Source organism: Bradysia coprophila, chromosome IV (genome assembly GCF_014529535.1).
Source record: "Bradysia coprophila strain Holo2 chromosome IV, BU_Bcop_v1, whole genome shotgun sequence".
Classification (NCBI taxonomy): domain Eukaryota; kingdom Metazoa; phylum Arthropoda; class Insecta; order Diptera; family Sciaridae; genus Bradysia; species Bradysia coprophila.
The window spans coordinates 2,353,877-2,371,153 of NC_050738.1; the positions used below are offsets into that span (position 1 = coordinate 2,353,877).

General features: G+C 33.8%; 2 protein-coding genes across 2 annotated transcripts in view; both read left to right on the plus strand.

The window, feature by feature from the left end:
* The window catches only part of LOC119066457 (TNF receptor-associated factor 4), a 59,179-nt gene that overhangs the window by 10,932 nt on the left and 30,970 nt on the right, over positions 1-17,277 (plus strand). The gene's annotated exons all lie outside the window — the stretch shown is intronic.
* LOC119066459 (pectate lyase A-like) lies at positions 10,252-11,306 on the plus strand. The gene is made up of 2 exons (XM_037168964.1): positions 10,252-10,405; positions 10,458-11,306. The coding sequence occupies exons 1-2, from the start codon at positions 10,306-10,308 to the stop codon at positions 11,291-11,293; spliced, it is 936 nt and encodes a 311-aa protein (XP_037024859.1). The 5' UTR covers positions 10,252-10,305; the 3' UTR covers positions 11,294-11,306.

The following is a 17,277-nucleotide window of genomic DNA, read 5'->3' on the forward strand; positions in this document are numbered from 1 at the left end:
CATCATTCCTTCCACCGAGTTTTTCGGTCAGTTTGATTGCCAGCGTTGCGAAAAAAAATCCAGAAAGGTGAACGTGATCTCAGTCGAAGATTTGCAGGTGCAGAAATCAAGTCATTGTGGATGGGCAACTCCGTGTACAATTGAATTTTTCTGCATTCTCTCAGTGCCGACTCTTCCCTCAAAATGTGTGCTGGAGCAATGTTGCTGAGAACGCTCAGCCATTCCACTTCTGTTGGTTGTACAGCCCCACAAATCAATCTCAACGCGACATTGATTTTCGTGTCAACGAGTTTAGTGTGGCAACTATTCATCCACACTGGAGAACAATAATCTGCGACGGACATGATCAGAGACTGAGTAGATATACGCAAAGTCTTCGCTGAACATCCCCACGTCGTTCCAGTAAGTTTTTATGACACCGGTTCTCGTTTACTATACGAAGATTTATTGAACCGAATTTAAGTTAATCATCAAATTCCAATGTCCGACTGTTTAATGCCTATTTTAAGACGTATCACATACTACAAACACTTTGTAGAGTCGAATCTTTTACTTCATCTAATGATAGAATGTTCAACAGAATCTTTTACTTCATTAACCTTTAACATACATAGTGCTGTATAAGACCGCATATGTCATATGTCGTTAACAGATGACAAATTCGAAAAGAGATGTGTTTCATGTTCTCAATAATGTCTGCAACTAAGGTGCTGTTGTTCCTCTCATTAATAATAGTCTTTGAAATTAATTATTGCTTGAACTCCATACCCACTTAATAAACTATCAAGAATTTCAATAATAAAACACGCAAATCCGTGTGCTATGATTCTATGGAATTCTACTTTTTTTGTTAATTGTACCTCATGCGTAAATTGAATAATCATTCCGTCGAACTGGACTACTAAAAGTTAATGTAATTATCGCCAATTGAGAAGATTGTGCTCATTATTTTCCTAGGTTATAAATAATGATACAGACATAGATCAACGAATAGCTTTTTCCTACGTTTCATACATAAACATATACCGTGAGCAGAGCATTGCATAATTTTTAAATTGTTTGTTTGAATCAAAAGTATATTTCTCAGACACACACGTACGGTACCGGCTCAACATAATAATAAATCCATCTGACTGTTTAAATTGTGCACACTTATTTAATTATGTCGAGAATATTATTGTGATGGGTGTGTCGATGCTGAGTGTCGTTTTTTTTTCGTCCAAATTGAATTTACCTGTACAAGAAAAACCTTGAAGTTCTTCAAAAAAAAAATCTTTAATGGCGGCACGGTTGTATTATACATTAGTTGCAAATCCGTTTACGTAACACATAAATTTTAAAATGTGGAGCGTATGGTAATTGGTCAATTGAGTGATATTCGAGATTGTAAGGACTGGTTTTCATTTTCTATAATTTTATACTTTAACGCCATGCTAATAAGTTACTCACCGTTTATAAGTTTTTAATTATTTTTCACGCTATATCATTCCATCAGCATCGTCCTTTACATTATCACGAAAAGGTTGTAGGCATTAAATAATTGTACAGAGAAGAAATGGAAACCGTTAATTGTGTTGAGATATAATTTGATTCTAATAAGTGAACTTAAGGCGTTCTCATTGTATTATAAAGAGTTAAATCTAACCGATTTCACTGTACAATATTTAAATGGAAAGGTCAACGTCTATATCCACCTTGTATACCTTATAACTGACTGTAACATTTTGAAATGGAAATAATCGGCAAACAATTTTTTACTTCACTGAAATTGTAAGATTCAGATTCATAGAACGCTAATTACATCTCTCACCTTAACTGCAATTTACATGAACAATGCGAATGAAGACATGTAATGAGGCCAAGTTAAACGCACTTAAATGCAAACGATTAAATATGAGTTCTGTTAAATAGTCGAATTTTTTTGATGAACTAAAATCTGAACAATTTGAAACAATAAAATCTTTTGTAAGAAAAATCATTTAATTCCAACGAAAGTAAGAGTTTTGACTACTATAAATATTGCCAGAGTGATTATCATTATAATCTCTTGATGAACGTAAAACTGTTGCGAATTGTTAGCATGATATAAACAGAAATATTGTTTACCGAAAATTATACGACTGTGGTATAATCTCTGTAGCATAACGATTTCAATTGAAAGCATTAAAACATTATGGACAAAGATATGTATAGCTCTTCTACCTTCAGATGGAAGTTACTTTTTTTTCATGTTCAATTTGGCAAATACACAATTTTCGTAACAAATAAATAATCAGATGTTTGTGTCGGATACTTTTTGATATTACCGGATGAAATTGGAAATTGAAATTTTCGTTAAGTACATTGCCACAAAAGATGTGTTCGTATCGATTTATTTGCAGAACAAATTGAAAATAATGGTTCATCAAAAGAGAAACTTGGGAATTATTCAGTATAGATTCGGATAGTTAACCTTTTATTTGCGGAGACTACAAAAAATAAAATAAAAGTCGAAACAATTCTCTCATTCGAACGATTGATGTTAATTGCGCAAATTGAAGTAATTGTGGGTACGAAGTGTTGATAAGGTTGGAAAAGATAGTCATGGATATCAGAGAAATCGTGCAATGAAAGCTCTTATATCTTACACTGAAGTGAGAGTAGCTTGATTTTAAGAAATTAAGCCGTACGTACAATGAGATCAAGAACTGACGAATACTCAGACATTTTTTAATTTTACTGATTCGATCGTACAGCTATCACAAAAAAGATAAATTTACGCTGCAATTGCGCTACAGAGGAAAGTACCGTAAGAAAAATTTAAAACAAAAGATTTTCCGAAGCCGCATCTGAGCTTTTCATACAAAGAAGCTTAGAAGCTCACCCGGCACCAGTTTGTAAGTTCTACAAGAAATATCTTTGTGAGCCTTTGTAGATTTAATGATAAAACTAATACTTGACGGATGGGTAATTTCCATGGTAATAATTGTGACTTTACAAGGGCAAAAAGAGAATTATCAGTCTTAAATGGATGGTAAATAAACGTCAATTTTTTTGTTTAATTTTTCTTTAAATTAAATACAGCCGTTCTAAGTTTAGAACTCGCACGGGGGCCTCCGCTGGGTCAATTGTGCTAGCTGTTATGTTAGACGTTTACTGTTTTTATAACCTTACTGTACTAACTATGTAGTTCAGGATGTCCTTGGGCTGCAACTTTATAACCAGGTCAGACATGATAGTGTAGCCTCCAAGATGCTTCCTTCTTTTGGTTAGGAAAGCAGAACAGTTACAGAGGAAATGTTCGGCTGTTTCCAATGTGATAGCCTCACAGTTCACAGCCTGGATCAGTGAGTTTACCAATAGTGGTTAAATGTTTGTTGAAACCAAAATGACCTGTTGGTCAAATTTGCTAAGAGAAATAATAAATGAATCAAATTAGAAACTAAAACCGAATGCCAATGTAGACGTGTTGTATCACTGACAAAAGAAATAACTTCATATTACGTGACCATCTGTTATCGACAACGAACGACAACAATTACCGCAGAGCACTGATTTGTGTTCTTTTTTATAGCAAAATTTATGTCAAAACAAATGAAGTAAAAGATTTTTTTTTCGGCCGCTAGACAATATTTTTATACAGAAGAAGTAACAGAAGTAACAGAAACCAGAACAAAAGTGATTAGGATTCTGTAAATTAAATATATTTGTAGTTTCAGTCAGATTATTCAAAGTTCATACAAATTATGTTTGCTCCTGCTCCATACTAAAGCTGTATAACACTCACTCAGGTATTTTGGTTTGGTGATGAATTTAAATGTATCGGTAGCTCCAAACAAGTCCTCTTTTCTCGATACAATAAACTCAGACATTCTTTGCGATAATCATTATTGATCCATAATTCCAAAACAGTTAAAAATAAAACTTTTTTAGAAAAATTCTGGCTAACGTTTCTTGTTAAGCCTTTGTCAAAACTAATGAAGTAGTAGACTTTGCTGGATTCACAAGAAGATATTTTTTAAACGAACAACGTAGCAAGTGCACAATTATAAGGCGATATGCTTGTCATCTATTTATTATTGATAGTTAATCGTCCGATAATAGCTTCAATCAATCTTCATTCTTTACCTCTTAATTCCTCACTCAGCTGATGCTAAGCTAATGGTTGATAACTGTTGGTATTAATGTTGTTTTCTTTGTCCTTCAATAAATATACGTTGAGATCATTATATAATTAGTCGAACTAGCCACCAATTTTCGTGTTGCTTTATATCGATAATCTGGTTTGTGTGGCTTCAATTAGACAAAATGAATCGACTGGATCACAGGATGTAATTATGAAGATTAAAATTCTACAACAATTTATTTTTTGCTGTTTGTTACGATTCATTAAACGTTTGTCATCATCATCAGGTTTAGGTGAACCGATCTTTATTTCTTGGTCGGTCTTTTTGTAGGAAAACAACACCGTACCCCGGCTATACAATATTTTTTTTTTTTAAATAATCAGTGGATCAAGTTTCTTTGTAGTAATTTTGCCATTTTTATTTTTGAAATATTTGCCTAGTGAAAATTATGACTTTAATATCATTTTAAATCTTGTAAATTATGCAAAAAAGAAATATAACTTTTCCCATATTCGAACAATATAATGACAGTAATAATGATCGCATTATTTATGTATACGCGCTGTTTGTACATCGTCGTTGTTTTTTAATATTTTTTCTCTTCGCCTCAAGAAGATCAAGATCAATGAGATTCAATTATATACCAGATAAAAGTGTAAAAAACTCATTAAAACATACAAATAAAAATTCATTTCTTATGATTTTCAATTTTTTTTTTATTTATTTATATTTCTTTAAGCCAAGCTCTCTGGTCTCGTAACTGTTAATTTAATATATTCAATGGATGATGTCATTTGATAAATGAAATGACATTACACACTCATATTATATATATAACTCTCCAGTTCATTCGAATGTATTCCAAAAAACCTTAAGAAAAAGAAATATTTTCTTTTGTTAATGCTCCGCATTTGAATATTTAGAGTGAAAAATTGTTTTTAAACTATGCGGTGCCATCAGATTCAATGCGCATACAATATACGTTAAATACGTTCACACGAAAATCTATGTACGCACAATGTATTTACACACATTTTGACCGTATATTGTCTACAGCTTTTTAAAAAACCCGCGCGAACTGTCTATCTAAAAAAACGGCTAATCATCTGTTATTGACAACGAAGAACAAGAGATGAGTTCTCTTAGCGTTTTCCACTTTATAGCTAGACGTATCGTAAAATTAAAGAAGTAAAAGATTTTATGTGAAAAGCACGAAAATACTTGACACACATAATGAGGTAATAGATTCCATAATTTTGTGATGATACACTTGTCGTTTCTAATAGCACATTTGGAAGCACTTTTTGAATCGTGGGAGGTTTGTACGACGAGTCGAAGGCGAGCTTCGCAATCCCACGAGTCAAAACAGTCATTTGGAAGCAATTACGTAAGGTGTTTTATCTGTCTAGAACAACAATTTCCCACTTATCCCTCATTTTTGTTTATCTCGGTATATACGTTCTCGGCAGATAAAAAGTGTATGCACCTCTTGCCAACATTGTTATCTTGACGTGGGTTCATTACGGTTCTCGCTCTCGGCTCGACGAGCAATGTCCACACGTCTCGATAACAATTTTGGCAAATAATCTTATATTGCATACTGAAGCAAGATTTAACATCACCGGTCCTATTATCTCATTCTGCAATAACTTCAAGTTTACTAAAACTAAATATGACGACTGACAGCCATTTTGTTTTTTAACGTAAAATTTACGGTTTCTGCTAAAAATATGATGAGAATCAAAAACACTTTGAATCTGAACCACAAATGGTTATATGAAGTAGAAATGTTGAAAACGTGATGATAAAACTCAGTGTACGTACAGGTCTACAAATCTAAACTCGAAAATTTCACTTAGTTTATTTTATATTCCAAACTAAAAGGCGATCAATAAAAATCAATCTTAAATTACACTCTCATTTGTTTAGTTTCTGGATGAAAATTGATGAAAATGGATTTCTGTGGCACATAAAGTAAATAATTACAGCAATCAATTGGGATGTTTATTGTTGGTTTTGATCACATTTTAATTTATAAGTAAATGAATGGTGGTGTAAAGTAAAGTCGTGCATCAAAACGATATAATTTAATGCGTAACGACAGAATAATTTCTTATTTAAATTTCCATGGAACGAACGATGTTGAAGACATTGAATAAAATATTGAATTTTTGTTGGGTATGGGAACATTGTTTGGTAAGACCTTTCGGATCAATAAGGCAGAATATTCAATGATTTCATGTATATGTTTATGTTGTATGGACAGATTATATTCTATAGTATAACAATACAAATTTAGACGAAACGGAAGAATGTTGTGAGACGGTCAATAATTTAGAGAGAAAAAAAATGAGCTGGAAGTCCAGGTAAAAGCAAAGATAAAATTTACGCGCCAATGGTAGGGTACGATATGATGATTTATATTTTGATTAAATTGACCTGAAGTTCTATTGGTAAACCGAGACCACACACGTTGCTTTTTGTTAAATTTTTCTTAGCCGAATCGAAAGCCATTCATTCTTGTCGTCGCATATAAGTATATATTACGAAAAACGGGCTTGTTATTTTAATGATGATTTTATGATATCCTAATTTAAATAAAATTCTTTAAAATCGTGTCGAAGATGAATTTTTCTGTTAATTTACTTCTAAGTTTCTCATAAACAACCGATCGGGTTTTAATGTTTAAGACTAATTCGCTTTTGTCGCAATTTTAAATTGATTGACAGAAAAACCTTCGATTTTATTGCTGATTTTTTGTGTAGCAGTTGAGAAACTGTTTTAGCAATTTATGAGTCGAGAGGAAAATACGGATAGACCGTATTTTTAAATCTGCTAGATTTATTTCTTCTGTTCAAAGTATCGGTCAGTCTTTTTGTAAAATCTTTTACTTCACTAGGCCCCACCTGTTGGGTGGGTCAGATCCCTTGACTGTTTGTCTGAGCTTCTCAATAGTATTTTTATTGACAATGATTTATTGATTTATTTCAATGAAATGTAATTTTGTATGTTGATTGCCACAAAAATGCATTTAGAAGAAGAACTACTAGAACGGTCTAATAAATCTCTCATTGATGATTTAATTCTGTTTAGTTTCACTGAAAATCTTCGAAACTATATATATAAAATGCCCCGGTAAAAAATGACGTATGTTTTCAATAACATTTAAACTCGTGTCAATCGCGGCCCTCGCTTCGCTCTGGCCGCAAACTTCACACTCGTTAATTTTTGTTCTATTTATTCGGTTTTGTTTACAAGGCAAAGTCACATAACAAGAAAAATACTATTGAAATAGATACAAAAATTCTGTTAGCAACATCAGCTTGTTCGTTAGACCAACATAATCTATCTTAGAACCTAACCTCAGGAATTGATTCCATTCTCCACCAAACATTTTGTTTTTAAATCGGTTGAGAATTACTCCAGTTGTCGTGTTAACAAAAAGCAGAAAAGGCTTCTTCGAGAACTACTCCCAGATGGTTGAACCGATACCACCCATGTTCGAACTTGACCTGAGGATTTCACTACTTCGTCGAATAAAAAAAGTTTTTGAAAATCGGTTGAACTTTGCTCCAGTTATCGTGTCAACAAAGAGCAGAATGGGCTTCTTTCGAGAACTACCACCAGACGGTTGAACCGATACCACCCATTTTCGAACTTGACCTGAGGATTTCACTACTTCGTCGAATAAAAAAAAGTTTTTGAAAATCGGTTGAACTTTGCTCCAGTTATCGTGTTAACAAAGAGCAGAAAAGGCTTCTTTCGAGAACTACCACCAGATGGTTGAACCAATACCGCCCATTTTCGAACTTGACCTAAGGATTTCAATACTTCGTCGATTAAAAAAAAAGTTTTTGAAAATCGGTTGAGATTTACTCAAGTTATCGTGTTAACAAAGGGCACAAAATTTAACATTTAACGTTTTTTCATCACATTTCCATACATTTTTAATCATAGTGAACGTGTTACGTACGGTGTATTTGTTTTTGTAAATAGTAACACTTCACTTTGCTATTATAAGAGGGCATAAACCAGTTTTGGTCAATTATTATTTTTATAGTGGTTGTCAACAGCAGATGACTGAAGTAAATTCATTCTAAAGAAATTATTTTTGCGATTATAAATCCACTTTCAGTTTGTGTGATTACCCAACCATATTTTCGCAATACTTTAATTGTGTAGACCACAAATAGAAATTTTAAATATTTTTATTTAGAACATACAACGTTGCTCACATTGTTATACCGCAACTGATTTATCTCATTCATCTTTGCAAAATGTGTGTGCAGAAATTTAAAGTGATGGCTAATAGCAACAGCCATCAGGTCGTTACAGGTGTTACCCGAATTATGTCGAAGAAATAAATTGAAAGTTGTCAAATATTTAACAGAAAAAAAAATTATCTTCAGAAAGAAACTCATTGTGATTGCCCATGTTAAAGGTAATTATCTTAAATGGTCTTGCATGCAGATTTTTCTCTTACATGTTCAACGAACAGCAATACACACAATGATCGAACCATCACTCTGTTTTCAAATTCACTTTTTGTATGAAATGTGATGTAATCAATCAATGCTTTTAATGGTAATCGTCTTTCAGCATATCGAAACCAGTGAAGACGGAAGGTAGATTGATGATTATGCAATTCAATTATCCATCGATTGGAATAATATTTGCAATTCATATTCGAGATATAAATTTGTAATTTTCTGCTATTAAAATGTAAAAATTTTCACATTGTCTTTCCGTTCATCTCTATGTTGTGAATAGGAATGTTAGCAGAAGTTACTATACCTACCTTCGGGTCGCAATAATAAGTGAGAACACGCCATATGATATATATTCATCTACGGCATAAATCGTTCAGCCTTCAAGTCTGAATTAACTATTTAAATTAATTGTAGGTAGATTCGCTTCAGTCGTACAATATTAATAAACAATTACCAAATAAGACGATTCGGGTGCTTAGTCTGTTAATTATTAATAATTAAACGTTCTAAAGTCTCAATGCTACTTGGTTGTTGGTTGAAAAAGACATTAATAATTTTTCAAAATAAATGTTGTTTTCAGACTCCTATTATTAAATTATTTAAAAAATAAAATTCCTTTAAATTCCTCAACGACAACCTTTTTCGTGTAATTAGAAATAGATCCTTTTTCATACCCGAAATGTTACTGGAAGGATGACGTAACTTCTGAGCTCAATCGTATTTTTTGGTAGCCATAAGGCATTTAGATAGTTGTGAGATTTAGTAAAAACTTCAATTATTCAAGAATTTGAATCTGGGAAATAAAATTCTTAAAATTTATAAATTTTTTCTTATAGTCAGAGGCAGTGAAATTTCAGCGTGAATTTGTTTCAACTGCTTTTCAGCTGATCTACACAAACCATCAAAACTGTTTATACGCCTTTGTAAGGTTTTATCACTACCATGGGCGTACGTGTACCAACTTAACAGTTTTGATTGTATGTGTGGATCAGCTGAAAAACAGCTGAAGCAAATTCACGCTGAAATTTCATTTCCTCTGACTGTAAAATTCTAAAATTTAAGAATTTTCAGAAATTTTTAGAAGTTTTCAGAATCGTCAAAATTGTAATTCGGAACAACAAGCCTTGCTGAAGTATACTGATCCTCACATAGATCAAGACCCAAAAATCACACAAAACGGTGACTTTTTATTTTCATCCCGAATTATGTCTGCAAATACATAAAAAGTGAAAAATTCTTGGGGTTTATTACGTTGGTTTCCTCTAGGTTCGAAAAGTTCTCTTTACACCACTAGGGGAAACAAGAAAATTGGTTGAGAACCTCACAGCCTGTAAAATCGGTTATATAAAACGAACGGAACGATCAGTCTAAGAACATTTTATTACTAAACGGAGAAATGAGCTTTTGTATGCGCTTTTAAATAAAATGAGAGCATTTGTTTCTTGATGTTTAGTTCGAGTGTAAAAGTAGTTTCGTTTTATGCCCTCTAATATTGCAATTATTTATTGATGTAATTGCCTAAAAAGACAATTATCACGCATTCACCAGTTGGTCTGACTATCTTGATAATTTAAACAATATCATTCCCGGTCAGTATTAATAACTTAATCTGTCTGAGTGTAGATAAGAGAGCTATCGTTATACAAATACCGGAATCTGCTGCGTTATTAGTTTGTAAACACCGTACAATCTGAGCGTATTAAATTGTGATGAACAACAGAATTTTATTAAGTTTTTATTTGCTCGCTATTTCGATTCAATTAGTGAATTCTCAAGATGGTTTTGCATCCGTAGGGGAAGGAACGACAGGTAGGATACCGAAATGGGATTAGTGTAAATTTAATCGCAATCTTATTAATAGGAGGTGCTGGTGGTAATACTGTCGATGTTTGTACTGAAGATGAATTAACAACTGCTATAATTGATGACACTCCTAGGATAGTGAGAGTAGTCTGTAATATAACTTTGGAGCATCGACTGTTTGTCGGTTCCAACAAATCAATTCTGGGTCGTACAGCTGGTGCGGGAATAGCTTTTCAAGGCTTGAGAATACATAGCAAGAAAAATGTAATAATCCGAGGACTTCAGTTTTGTTGCGCATTTGATCCTAGTGACGGAGTCACTGTTGAAAATTCGACAAACGTGTGGATTGATCATAATGAATTTTACTCTGACATGGATCACCACGAAGATTATTATGATGGACTTGTTGATGTTATTATGGGCTCCGATTTCGTCACAATTAGTTGGAATCAATTCCGCAATCATTGGAAGACGAGCTTAGTTGGAAGTTCGGATAGTAGAGGTGATGTGGATATTGGACGCTTGCATGTCACCTACCATCATAACTATTTTCAAAATTGTAATTCGAGAATGCCTTCGCTAAGATTCGGAACGGGTCACATTTACAACAATTTTTACGAAAATATTGTGGAATATGCAATTAATAGTAGAATGGGAGCTCAGGTACTTGTTGAAGGGAATGTTTTTCGCAATGCCACACTTGCCATTACGACTAGCCTTTATAGCATAGAAGAAGGCTATGCAGTTGAAAGGAACAATGACTTTGGTGGATCAAATAATAATATCACACAAGTTGGAACATTTACCAATCCTCCATATTCATACCGAATTGATCGCACTTCAAAAATACCGTATTTAGTGCGACAACATTCGGGACAAACAATTTTATTTTAATTAAGAGTGATATCGCCAAAACTTGAACCAATTTTGGTGAAAATGAATACCATGGTTCGGCGATCCGGGCAAGCTATAGCTCGTTTGAATCGTCTTTCAATTCTGAGAAATAGGGATCTTTTACTTTTTCTGTTAGTTTCCCATTTTCGGAGTGAACTCGTGAAAGTAATAGCATGTCAATGGGTCGTGAAAACAGTTTTTCGGTGATAGCTCGAGATAGAAATCTTTTTAAAATGTGAAATGTTGTAGGAATATAGGCCTCTGGCAGACCTTCAAAACGAGTATAATCATCGGTAAGGATAGCCACCCGTTCTGGACTTATGACTCAAAAAATGGTGAATGTTTGGACAGTGCTGCTGGCTTGCAACACAACTTTTCCGCTGAACTGACTATAGGGTGTTGTAGCTGGACTTACCCTCTTTCGTTCCACGTATAATACACCCCAGAAAAATTGTGTTGCAAGCCACAAAGTTAGTCGAAGTAAAATGTCGCTCCAGTAGACCCATATTTTTCAGTGTTTTCAACTTGTTTTTGGTCTTCAAACAGACTGGAGCGATGGGAATGAAATAAACTAAATCAAAATTACATGTTCAGCTCGAAATTGTCCTGAACCGAGTGATCATTGGCCTTGAAAATGTTGCTTTCCTCCTACTTCGTAGTAGGTGGAAAACCTCATTTCTTTGACTTCACAAAATGAACAGAAACTCAATTGTTTGCACCGAATATGGGCTTATTGTAAAGCAGAGATGCGCATCGTTCATTTACAGTCAATAAATGGTCACCCAAGATGTAATTTGTACTTCACAAGAGGTCACGACCGTTCCCAGCTATGGAAAATGTGTCAAAAATCCAGTTTTTTTTTACAAAAAAAAGTTGTTTTAAGAATACATAGCTTAAGACCTTAACTAAAAGCAGTTAAAATCTCCACAGAAAAAATATTTTTGTAAAAAAACTGGATTTTTGACACATTTTCCATAGCTGGGAACGGTCGTGACCTCTTGTGAAGTACAAATTACATCTTGGGTGACCATTTATTGACTGTAAATGAACGATGCGCATCTCTGCTTTACAATAAGCCCATATTCGGTGCAAACAATTGAGTTTCTGTTCATTTTGTGAAGTCAAAGAAATGAGGTTTTCCACCTACTACGAAGTAGGAGGAAAGCAACATTTTCAAGGCCAATGATCACTCGGTTCAGGACAATTTCGAGCTGAACATGTAATTTTGATTTAGTTTATTTCATTCCCATCGCTCCAGTCTGTTTGAAGACCAAAAACAAGTTGAAAACACTGAAAAATATGGGTCTACTGGAGCGACATTTTACTTCGACTAACTTTGTGGCTTGCAACACAATTTTTCTGGGGTGTATTATACGTGGAACGAAAGAGGGTAAGTCCAGCTACAACACCCTATAGTCAGTTCAGCGGAAAAGTTCTGTTGCAAACATTCACCATTTTTTGAGTCATAAGTCCAGAACGGGTGGCTATCCTTACCGATGATTATACTCGTTTTGAAGGTCTGCCAGAGGCCTATATTCCTACAACATTTCACATTTTAGAAAGATTTCTATCTCGAGCTATCACCGAAAAACTGTTTTCACGACCCATTGACATGCTATTACTTTCACGAGTTCACTCCGAAAATGGGAAACTAACAGAAAAAGTAAAAGATCCCTATTTCTCAGAATTGAAAGACGATTCAAACGAGCTATAGCTTGCCCGGATCGCTGAGCCGTTGTTTTGAAATTGGTTCAAGTTTTGGCGATATCACTCTTAAACACGCACCAAAGTTTCAAAAATTTTATTGATGCTTTAGAAATTCCGTCTTTTTCACGTTTTTCGATATTCCTCAGTGTTCTTTTACTTTTACTATTTCTCAAAAACTTAAAAGCTGGTGATGCAAAAGAGATAAGGCCAATCAGAATGAACAGTTCGGGAGACATGTCTGTTTCCAGTGTGGTATTGTCAAAAGATTTTCGGTAAATTTAAGCACGTCTAAGATTACTTTTGCAAGTCAATTGCAGTGAGTCAATGACGAGGTAAGGAGAAATACCTGTAATACATATAAGTATGGACAATAAAGAAAATACTAGATTACTCTTCAAGGGAAGTAATCTGCTATATCGTATCCAGATGTCCAGATGATTACACGAAAACTGGACTCTTCAACTTTTGCAAGTATTATAACTAATGGTTAAATGGCGACACGCTTGTCTAATAGTATAAAGTCAATGACTGTTACACATGTTAAAATAATTGAAGTAATAGAATCTTCAAGGAAAGTAATCTGCTATCTCGTATCCATATGTCCAGATGATTAAAATAATACGCGTGATTTAGCCCGAGGTACCACCCGCCTGAAGTAGTTATTACAAAAGTAATTGCAATACGTTTTAAATGAAAACTTTCCCGAGGATTTTTTACAACAATTCTACTACTCAACTACTTCAAAAACGTTTCATCCCCTAACTCAGAAAAAATGGTTTAGAAGCGCACAGCATGTAAAATGAAAAGTCACGATCTAGTTTGATTTTACTAACCTCGAATCACCAAACTTTACACGAAAACTGGACTCTTCAACTCTTGCAAAGAAGTAATATAAATAATGGTTAAATGGCGACACGCTTGTCTAATAGTATAAAGTCAATGACTGTTACACATGTTAAAATAATTGAAGTAATAGATTTCCAATCACACACCAAGCAATACTTTAAACAAAAGAAGTAATAGAACTAATGGTTAAATGGCGACACGCTTGTCGTTTCTAAAGGTATGAAAAGGAATCATTAATTTCACGGATCAGAAAGTTGGTGAGGCCACAAAATGAATCTCAATTTGATATTTAACGATTCGTTTTTTCTATTACGATAATAGTAAGAAAAACATATCTTCCTGTGTTATAACCTGATGGGGCTTATATAGAAAGGAACGTGTGTAGTGGCATGGCACCCTCATTATAGTCTAAAACGCAAAACACAAATAATCTTTTCAGTCTATCATCGAAAACATCTTCTAGACGATTTTCTTATAGACGGTTTTTTTTATAAATCGTCGAATCGTCCTGTGTAACTGATTTTTTTCTCTGGCATCAAAACAAGTTGAACAAACCTTGAATGTTGAATGATTTATTTGGTATTCTTATTGAAACATTTTTTTTATGGATTTTGCTTTTCTTTTGAAGTGTAAATACGAAAGGGATCAAACAAAAATATTTTTCTCCTGTAATATCATTTGGTAAGAGTACGGATTTGTATATGATTCGATTACAATAGACAAAGGTTGAAGAAGACAAGAAGACTAATCCCTCTATTATGTCCAATCTTATTTATTCTTTTACGTCTGTTGAACTAGGAATAAAATAACAACTGAATTAAAATGCGTTTTCTTGAAAAGATGTACTCTTTTAAATGTTGATTGAAATTCAACGTAAAATGTGTCTATCAAATCAGATATTTCGGTTAACAATAGAATATGTAGCCGTCGTAACGACGCGTTATTTCGATTTTTATTATCTGTTATTTGTTTGTGTACTATGCCCACAATGTACATACTTTGGCCTCGTCTAATATTATTCCGTGTCAGAATTTATTCCAAAAACAAATCGAATATTTTATCACACATTTCACGTTCACAAATGCACGGTCCATATACAAACTACACATATATACATACAGTATACCACCGATGATCTCTCAACAGTTTTATGTTTACACATGAACTCATTTGATGAATTAGACATCATTTATTATTAATATCTATTATAAACGTTCCAATAAGAGCGCTCATTTGAGTTTTATTGTTAATTTTCTTCTTATATAAATTCAACGCGATAAAAGATGAAGATTTAATTTCCTTGTTATTGTTGAGATTAGTGCAATAAAGTGCGTTTGTGAGTTTTTTTTTTCTTTCTTTCTTCTGAACTGGGAAAGAAATGATTTATTTAAAAAATATGAAGTTGGGTAATTACGTAATACAATTTATTGGGCCGTGATGGATGGCTTTTTTACGTGGTTTATTTTCAGTTATGGTAATGGGAAATATTTTCCATGATACACGAGATCACTGGTGAGGTCAAACAGAATTTTATTTTCATTGATTTAATAGAGAGGAATCGTTATTTAACTTCCTTTAGCTGAAATCATTAAGCGATCATTTTCACCCAACAGTAGCTAATCAAAAGGATTGTCAACCATTTTTATGTACAGACGACAAGTGTATCACTATTTTCATAATTAAATCTGTTACTTCTTTTGTATACTTCTCGGCGTTTGCTGCAAAATCTTTTACTTCATCGTATTTAACATACGCTTTATACTATGTAAAAGAAGAGAATCGGAGCTTATTTTGTCTTCATTCATCGATAGCAGATGACGAAACCCTTGATAAACATCATGACAGAAAATACAGAATATAGACGGCAGTGGAGAAAGATCTTTATTTGACTTTAAAAATACAAACAAAGTGTGCTGCCCTCTTACAGAAGGTTGCTAGGCTACACAGCATATCTATCAATAATTAAATTACAAAATATTTACAACAAATGTAATATTCAACTAATGTTTTCGTCAATGACTAGGCACCGTATATGTGGCTTTTTATAATCTGAATCGTACGAACTAAAATTTCCTCCGTAATTGGAGACAAATCAGAGATATAAGTTAAAGTCTTTGAAAAATTGCACAACACTTGAACCGACCGTGCCGCGGCTCCCGAACCAGAGTCATTTGACCGACCATTTACGTTTACCGAAGGTCGAAAAATACTTTTCTTCATAAAAGGGAATGCACTTTTCGTAGATTTCGCATTTTTCGGCTGGAGTTTTGAGTCTTGGTTACTGTCGCTGGTTTCGTATCTAATTGTAGGATCGATGATATAGGTGTTGTTGGACTTGTTATCGAATGCGATGATGTCGCTAAATCTTGAACGTCCGTCGATGTCAATCGCGTAGACTTCTTCAAAACAGGTGTATCGCTTCTGTTGTTGTAACAGTTCCTTAAGTTGGTGCTTTGCGTTGTGATGTCTAGAGATGATTTGCTGGTTGTTAGAGGGACAACTTCCGGTTACGTGTGCTATTGTTTCGTTCTCTCCGTCGCATTTGCGGCAGAGGCGGGAAGTGCTTCCAACACCAGGTACTCCATTCAAATTCGCATAGTTACTATTCAACTTAATGGCGGCGATCCACTCGGACGATGAAAGTATCGTAATTTGGCTCCTTCTTTAGCATGAAAAGTTGTAAACGCATTACGTATCTGTTGTGAACGGTTGACTTGAGGCACTTTCGCGCTTGTCTCATGAAATTGCCTAAAATCTACAGTTAACAACAGATACCTCAATAACTATTCCTTAAATCTCAATAGTACAGTCAATGTTTCGTCGAAAACTAAATGTGAAAATTGTCAGCGTTCAATGCTAATTCAGGTTGATTTTAAGTTGAAGTTGAACTTAAGCCATTTGAAAAAATTGGTTGAATCGAAAACTGAGCTGTTATTCAGGCTAACATAAATGTGGCGTCGGTAGTGGCAAAATACTAAACTATGAAAGAATTGAACTTTACTAGACTTTTTGATCAATGAAAAGTAACAGGCACACTTAGCTTGACAGTCCTTCATTTCCTTGATTTGAATTAGTTCATGATCGAGAAAAAAATTGAGATTAAATTAGGACTTCTCACCCATAATACTGAACTATTCCTCAGTCTCTATCATTGAAACCTAAAGTCATTCGATTCGAATATTAATTGTATTTCCTTTACGATATTATTCCAATATCCGAAATCTTTTTGCATACCAAACCAACCTTTTTTATGACTGCACGTAAAACATTTTGTGTTGACCATACAATTATATGGCAAATATTTAATCCGATTTTCTGATGAGATATAATTGTGAATATTAGCGAAATGATTAACACATTTTGCAGTTTTTAGCCCCGTACGAAGTACTGGGGGCTTATAAGATTAATATGCCGTTTGTAACACGTCGAAT